Below are 8749 nucleotides of genomic sequence, written 5' to 3' on the forward strand. Positions count from 1 at the left end.
GATTTCTTTGTACCTGCGCACCTGACAGACTCATTATTACTACATTTCCCACAATGCCTAGCTGCACCTCTACCAAACAGATTTGCAGGCAGGCAGTAAAGAAACATCCGGGTCTCTCGGGTTCCTGTGTGGCGACCCGTCGCCATTAGTGCAAGCTCGTTATAACGGATATATTTTTGTGGTCAAAAACTCCAAATTGTTAGGTTTCCTAGCTTTCGGGAAACATTTAACGCCTTTATAAGGGCACATTGTTTCCCTTAGCGAGAAAAACCGTCAATTTTAGGGGTCTTGGCCCCGCGTGGCGAGCTTTCGTCCTCTCTTCTAACAGCTTTCATAACTTGAGACGCCGAAATCGTGTCTCTTCTTTTTTCTCGGGTTTGTTTTGTTGTCAAGATGTCGCCGTGATGGGGTCTCCGCGTTTGATAGAAATGAATCAGGGCCTTCGTCGCCTTACCCGCACTCACTGCAGCCCGCTTTCCTCCTCCGTTTTTCTGTTTGATGCCAGAGAGCTCGGCGGCTCTCTGTCCGGAGCTCGGCCTCAGCACCGATCACTGCAAGGAAACAAACATGGAGAAAAACCCCAACAACAACACCAGCACCAAGGTTCCGCCTCGTTCCAGCTCAACAGGCCCACCGCCGGGCGATTCTAAACCCAAAACAGGTGAAAACAAACATGTCATGTGTGTGCACTGGCAACTGAAGCCTGAATGGGCCTGTGGCCTGCTGGGGCCTAAGTTAGCAGTAGCGCAGCTTGTTTACCTGATATGGCTGACGTCGCTGTCAAAACATTTGACCCACCAGCAGTCACTGCTGCAGCTAATATTTGCATAGTTATTCTTATTTATACTTCTATTCACCCCCTTTTTAAAGCACCACATTTACTATGTATGCAGACTAGAGACACGCCCACATGTCAACAATTACCTTGTGCTCAATTAAGTTTGACCTACTGTTAGTTAATTGATTTATTTATATGGTGGGATTCATGTGGGAGTATAATCTCCTTACCTTGGATTTGTAGTCTAAACATGTTTACTTTAAGACATATAGGATTAGCCCAGGCTTGGTTTAAAAAAAAAAAAAGAATAGAAGAAGTAGAAGAATATCCAACATAGGTTGATTTGTGCAATTACAGATTAACCACATGATTTGTGCAATTACCGATTAACCACAGCGCCAATATAAGATAAGATAAGATACTTTGTTATTGTAAGCATGCAACAATGAAGTGTGGTTTCTCTGGATCAGTCCAACCACCTGGTTTTGGAAGTGCAGACCAGAGCTGCCTTTATTTTTACCCATAGCACAACACAACCTGCAAATCATGACCATCATATGTTCCAGCAAATTATAGATACTATGTTGAATGATCATACTTTTAAATTCATGCAGCTGATACATTTTTTATTTTCTATTTTCAGAAGGTAAGAATAATGGAGGCTCCAAGCGGTACAGCCGCAAACGTGAGCCCTCCTTCCCCAAAACAGACAGTTTCACAGGCCCTCGTCGCACCAATTCACAGAAAAGCAAGAATTTTGACAAGAGACCCCCTCAGAGAGGTGGAGGACGGCAGTATGGGGTTACAGGTGGAGGACGACGTGAGGAGGTTAGTATTTTTGAGGGGTGATCTCATATTATCTTAGTTTTTATCCAGCTCAACATGAAAACTATAAGAGTCATAGTTATATAGAAAATGTCTTTATTGAAGTGTCAAGTGGAAAATGGGCTTTACATTTTTTTTTGTCTACTTCTGCCTCCAGGTAGCAGAGACACGCCGGGCCGAGTTTAGCCCGGCTCAATTTGCTGGACCGAAAAAGATAAGTCTGAACCACTTGTTGAACTTCACCTTTGAACCCCGTGGAGGTAACGGTGGCATCGGAGATGGCGGCCATGCCTGCTGGGGCCGCCGAAACAAATGGGGCCACAAGCACAAGCCCTTCAACAAGGAGCTTTTTCTGCAGGCCAAGTAAGATCCTCAATTTAAAACATAATATGAAAGACTGATGCTGAACATGAGGGAGTGACGTATCTTTTTGTGCTTCAGTTGCCAGTTTGTGGTGACTGATGACCAGGACTACAAGGCTCACTTCACTGATCCAGACACTCTGGTCAACTGGGACTGTGTGCAGCAAGTGGTGAGTACCTGCCATCCTTTGAAGGAACATATCACTCCCCAATTTAAAAACTTTAAATTCTCTTGTGTGATTCAGTATCAAACTCTGTGCTAATGATGAAAATCCACCTGTGTGCATCTGCAGCGCATCTACAGCCATGAGGTGCCGTCTTGCCCCATCTGTCTCTACCCTCCTCTGGCAGCCCGTATCACCCGCTGTGGACATATCTTCTGCTGGCCGTGCATGCTGCACTATCTGTCTCTGGGTGATAAGAGTTGGTCCAAGTGCCCCATCTGCTATGAGGCCGTTCAAACCGCTGATCTAAAGAGGTAAATGTGACAAAAGTAGGGGGGGGGGGATAATGTTACGTGAGAGGAAAACACTGAAGCCTTTCGACAGTTCATTTTGACCTGTTGGTGTTTTTTTTGTTTTGTTTTGTTTTTATTGTTTGTTTTGTTTGTCACGTAACACAATGCTTTGTTTCAGTGTGGTTGCTATGGAGACCAGGCAGTATGCAGTTGGTGACGTAATCACCATGCGCCTGATGCGAAGGGAAAAAGGGGCTCTGGTGGCAATGCCTAGCTCTCAGTGGGTGAAGGTGGAGGAGCCTGTTCGCTTTGGAGGTGAGAGACAGGAGCATCTTAAAAGAGGTTGTTGACTTGGTCATTAGGATGATTACAAAAACACTACTGAATAACAACTTTTACATAGTATTTTAATGTCCCAGAACAGTTTGGTCTTTTTTTAGAGTCTCTTGTTGTCAGATATACAAGAAGCCATTTTCCACTCCGTGTTGTGCATTATAAACAAGTACAGCTGCTTAGAGAATCAACAGGAAAATAATACGATGACACTGAGTAAGATGATTCCAAGTGTCACTTTGCCATTCAGCACGTGTTAACCTGTGTTTTCTAGACACATGCCTGAGCCCATTCTCCAAGCTGCTGCTGACCTCCTCGGCGCAGGTCCTGAGCCTGTTAGCAGAGGAGAAGGCCATACTGCAGGCTCAGCTCAGCCAGGAAGAGGATGCCCAAGGCTGCTTCATCCAGAGCGCACTCTGTCTTTTGCAGGTGACTGAAGCTACTTACGTGTTTATCAGTGACAGTTTGGTACTAAAAAAAATCACCTAAGCATGATGGGATTAGTTTTGTTAAAGCCAGTGCACTTTCTTCTTGCATGTCTCAATTCTTCTTGAAATATGAGTCTTACTTTATCAACACAACAATACACTTTTGTCATAATTTAAATATGTTTGTCTTTGTGGTTTTTAGGAGCGAGAGGAAATGCTATTGAAGCAGCAGAAGCCAAATATAGGAGACTGCTTTGACTTATCCTCTCTGACTCTTGAAGAACCTGCTTCTCCTGTGGAGGAAGTGGTGACTAACATCAGCAGCACCAAGGTGAGTCTGAACCTTTTTTCAGTCTTTACCCCCAGCATTGTATTTTTCTACTTTCTATATGTATTCCTGGGTTTTACCTTTGGTCACTAAGATGCTGCCTATTTTTTTCCTTTTTTTCAGCCTGTGCTGCAGTACTCCTCTGCATTTGATGACGAGGTGGTAAATGTCCCAGAGGGTGCCACTGCACAGCTGCCAGAGCCCCCTGAGGGGATTTTGGAGAGTGTGCAGGAGGAGCCTCCTGAGGCTGTGATGGATGCAGACACACAACCCCAGTCTGATGAGGAGAGCCCTGCCTGCCAGCCAGAACCAGGTCGTGCCTCATCCAGTGTGGTGCATGGACCCTTCTACTATTTCTACCAAGGTCAGTAGAGCCTGAAAGGAACTCTCCTGTCTACCAAAGACATGCCATAAAAACAGTGCTGGCTATTTGTCAATAGCTAGATTTTCTGCTTGTGTCCAACATGGCAGTTACTGAAAGGAAATAGCGACACAAATGGCAAACTTCCTGATTACATTAAACCACAATAAGACATCGGTTGTTGAAATCAACTGTTCATCAAAGGCTAATGAACTGATGGGTTTCTTTTTAGAATTAAATTCGAACTGTTCAAAAATGTTATGGCTCAGAAGCAATTTTTTAAAATCAGTGTCATGCAATTTTTACATTTTATTAAAACATAGCTGCTAAAACTGATTAAAAACGAGTCAAGGAAACAGTGCAGGATGTCTTCAACTTGACCATTAAACATGAAAGTAGAAAATCACAACCCATGCAGCTAGGACATTTTTAAGTTTCAGTGAATTAAACATATTTCTTATCATCCCTTTCTCTTCTTTCTCCGTCTAGCTGACGACTGCCAGCACATGTTTCTGCATCCTGTGAATGTACGCTGCATGTTGCGTGAATATGGCAGCTTGGAGGCCAGTCCTGACTCCATCACTGCCACAGTGGTGGAGATAGAGGGACACACAGTCACTGAGGTTAGCAAGCAGGGGAACACAAAACACACACTGTTCACATGATGTGGAGAGCTGTTTAATACTGTGTAGTTTTAATGTTTTTCAAAGCTGTTTTTTATGATTTATAGTTTGAGTGCTATATTCTTAACTTCAGCTTTTTGAAAATGGCTCTTCACCCTTATTACCCTCGAGTGATTTCTCATGTTTGGCTTTGTTGCAGGAGATCCGCCGTCGGCATCGCTACCTGGCTCATCTGCCGCTCACATGTGAGTTCAGCATCTGCGAGCTAAGCCTGCAGCCTCCAATCCTGTCCAAAGAAACTCTGGACACATTTGCAGGTGAGGACACTTGGCCTGGTTTTATGATTTGACAAATGACATGCATTTTTAGTCATAGCCATGGGATTTTACAGGTTGTGACAGTTTAATAAATGAATGAATGAATGAATTTCCCTCAAAACTTTTAGATGAGTTGGAGAAAAGAAAGCGCCTGAGACAGAAGAAGGCAAGAGATGAGAAGCGTAGAGAGAAGCGAATTGAAATCGAGGAGAACAAGAAGCAGGGGAAATGTAAGTATCATTCACAACTCCATCTGAAAATTAAACCTCCAAAACAAATCTCACAATGAGGTTTATCACAATATAGTCAAATATTTGCACTCATTTGTCCCCCAGATCCTGAGGTGCATATTGGACTAGAGAACCTGCAGCATTTCCCAGCATTTGGGTCTCCGCCTTACAACAGCAGCCCCCCGATCCAGCCCGACTTTACTTTTGCCCCTCCTTCACCCCTCAGCAGCAGTCCTTCCTCTGGTAAGAGCAGCTCTGCTGTCTACAGTGTGTTGTTCAGCGCCATAATCCCTCTCACATCAGCCGAATGTTAAAAATGTGAACATTGTGAATTGAGCATTCCTTCTGCTGTTTCAGATGGGATGAGATTCCCGAGTCTGAATGGGCAATGCTCTTCACCCACTGTGGGTAGTGTGGAGGATGACTCCCACTGCATGTCCTTTGCACAGGTGTGTATGGTAAACAAACAAACAAACATACACACACTCACATACATGCATCACGTAACTAAATGCTAATGTTATCGCACATTACTCATATACTTGACACGCTGTGAACTTCAATGTGTCCTGTGTAGATGCTTCGAGATGGGAAAGCCAGAGGTGATGCTGGGCCCAGGATCACTCCAAAGAAAGGTAGCACACATTTTCACATGTTCTGATGTCTTGTTAAAGACTGATGGGCATCACACACTTTACAGTTCAACACATCAGTTTAAAATGTGATATGATTTACACAGAAAACGATTTAATTAAGTATTGACATAACACATAATTCAAGATGAATATGAACAGCCAGTTCCTCTAGGGTTATATGATATACATTAAAGGGTCATGATAAAAGGAATATCCACTTTACATAAATTGTGGAGTTCATTTGTGGAAATGAATTGAATGTGGTTGAGTTTACTGCCTGGATAAACATGTTCAACCCACAAAAACAAAACAAAACAAAACAGTAGTCAGGGTCAGCTTTTCCTAAAAAAGTTGATTCTACTTAAACCAGAAGTCTAATAAGATGTCATTTGCAGACCAGCTATTTATTATCTGTTGTATATAATTATTATTTCATTATTTGCACAGACCAACTATGAAGCTGTCCAGGTCTATGTGTGGGTATATTGTGTATTTTACTGGTATGCTAAATGGTTTCTACCGAAAGCCTTCACAAGTCAGTGTTGTAACATAGTTGTCTTCAGGTTTAAGATGTTATATTTTGCATCAAACACCTGCTATTATAACAACACAAAATAAAATGAATCAATAAACTACAACAGTAACAGTGAGGTCTGTTACAAGGGAAGACATTGTTATTTTCATGAATTGTTATGTACGTGCATGTTTTGGTGGTTACAAGTATCATGTACTGATAATTGTGTGGGTGAAATTACTGGAGCTGTGTGTATTATTGTGCAATTCCTGTAAAACCTGTTTTATTATTGCTATTGAACTGAGTAACTTGTACCTAACAGATAAGCTGCTAGCTCCTCCAGCAGCAGACAGCGACGGAGAGAGCGACGGGTCGGACCGGGTCCCAGTGCCCAGCTTTCAGAATTCCTTCAGCCAGGCTTTTGAGAAAGCTCTTCTGCAGCTGGACAATGGTCCAGCTTCTTCCCCACAACCTGTGGTTGTCCCAGGTCTGGCATCTGTGAATGAAGCTCCTGCATTCAGCAGATTCAAATTTGATATTTTTTCATGAGAAGCCAAAGCAACTGTCCTCAGACTTGTGCTTTTTCTCTTTCAGATGAGAAAGGAGGAAAAAAGAAAAAGAAGAAACAGAAACTTCTGTTCAGCACATCCATGGTTCACACAAAGTAGACAACACTGAAGTCCATTTAATCATATTGTTTCTTGAGTTAATCTTCCCACTGCTTGTGGTTTAACTTCCATGCAGATCTTTCTGTGGACTATAAGCTACAGAAAAGGTTTTAGTATGTAGCCAAAGTTCATGCAGCATTCGTCATCATTCTATTGGCTGATACACCGTTTGGCAGTCAAGCCATCCGTTACATTCACATTTTGTCCAAGTCAGTCAAAGCTTTGCAGCAACTTCCTGTCACACTGAAAGCCTCATGGATAACATTTAGTTCAGACGCTGAGTAAAGCAAGTAATATAACAAGCTCTGCTAGCTTTCCATGGATACCTTTATTTGTTACGAGTGGTTCCAGCTTGTTTTCTGACTTTCCTGAAGTTGACCCAGACCACTGCAACTATGATTCCACGAGTAATATGGATAAGATTATAGTAGGGTGCTTTATATTAGAGTAGCAGTCAGCCAGCTGCAGGTACGTCGCACCCTTTGAGTCTTTCCAGGATACTCGGTGCTCAGACTGGAACTGCACCTTTTTAAACAAACGAAACAAATAAAAGCTTTGAGTTTTCTGTCAGTGTTCATCGTAGATCATAATCTAGGCAAGCACTTCATCACCTTTCAAGAAGATAAACTTGAAGGGCTTTAAGGTCAATTCCCTAGTATTTTTATAACAAAAATATGAATCCATGAGGTCGTAATAGCATTGTGAGGAAGTGAAAACAGTATTGTGTTAAAGAGATTAGGTCTGTTGGGTCAACAGAGCTCCAGTATATTCTGCGTGGTCAAACCATAAATACGCACTTTCCTCAGATTCCGTTTTGTTCCTCTATGTCCTCCTCTGTTGTAGGATGTTTACTAACTTTTAACATTACTCTCCCATTTTAACTTCAGTGTTGCAAATGTGTGACGTTAGAGAGTTGCTGACATTTGTAGAATGCTCAAGAAAACATGAGGCAAAAGTGGGTTGATTTTTTTTGTTTGAGGGTTTTCTTTAATTCACCATATAATTTTGAGCAAGTCTATAGGCTAGTGAAAATAACTAGTCTGTTGAAATGAATAAACCATTATGCACAATCAAATAATTGACTCTTTGTTGCTGTTTTCTCATGTCAAGGACAATAAAGGATCATGTTATGACAAAAGTAAAGCCCAATGCTGTGGAAGTCACCATCAGATTTGAGCAGTGGTTTATATGTTTTGGATGCAGTGTTTGCCTCTCACCACATGGGGGCAGTCCTATCAATCCATAGTAGTGAAATCCCTTCATTATAAGGTGATCTAACTCATTCTTTATATCAGCCCAAGAATATCATAAAACATAAATGACATTTATTTTCTCATTTTAAGGTAGTTGAAGGTAGTCTGTTCATTTGACGTTAAGCCCACTAGTTTTAAGTTTTTATTTTTATTTTTTTTTTAATTGGCAGCTAGTCCCAGTATAGTTATTTTTATATGGAATAAGGGTCATATTGTACTATATAGATGTACTGGGTTCATTTTTGATAAATGCTATCGTCACATTTCCAAGCATTATTTAAGTAAAGGTGCGTCAAGCTGCTCATATATAGATCAACAAGTGACCGGAAATGCCTCAGATTTGCCTGGAAATATGAGCTATTATGGTTGACGCTCACTGAACAAATGTAGGTTAGACTAATACACACATGTAAGCCTCTGGCCCTGCCCGGTAAAACACAAGTTTCTTGTCATGTTTGTCATTACCTTAGCCTATCTCGTTGGCTTGTACTCATGCGGTGTTTTTATTTTGAAAACCTCAACCGGAAGCCTTGTGGTGCTTGACTCTGTTGCAGAGGCTTTGATAGTTGAGCGCTGCCTGTGTAGTCTGTATGAGTCCAGGCTGACAACAACACCGCAACCTGAGACGGGAGAGCCA

At 42.0% G+C, this 8749-nt stretch overlaps 1 protein-coding gene across 1 annotated transcript; it reads left to right on the top strand.

Moving 5' to 3' along the window:
• The first annotated feature begins 120 nt into the window (after positions 1-120).
• rnf10 (ring finger protein 10) lies at positions 121-7996 on the top strand. Its single transcript, XM_053325164.1, has 17 exons — positions 121-661; positions 1422-1606; positions 1761-1966; positions 2045-2135; positions 2259-2443; positions 2601-2737; positions 3030-3184; positions 3386-3514; positions 3635-3875; positions 4362-4495; positions 4695-4812; positions 4941-5042; positions 5148-5285; positions 5400-5491; positions 5620-5677; positions 6514-6678; positions 6786-7996. The coding sequence occupies exons 1-17, from the start codon at positions 499-501 to the stop codon at positions 6857-6859; spliced, it is 2373 nt and encodes a 790-aa protein (XP_053181139.1). The 5' UTR covers positions 121-498; the 3' UTR covers positions 6860-7996.
• Positions 7997-8749: the final 753 nt, after the last annotated feature.

The sequence above is a fragment of the Scomber japonicus genome, chromosome 9, assembly GCF_027409825.1.
Source record: "Scomber japonicus isolate fScoJap1 chromosome 9, fScoJap1.pri, whole genome shotgun sequence".
NCBI lineage: Eukaryota > Metazoa > Chordata > Actinopteri > Scombriformes > Scombridae > Scomber > Scomber japonicus.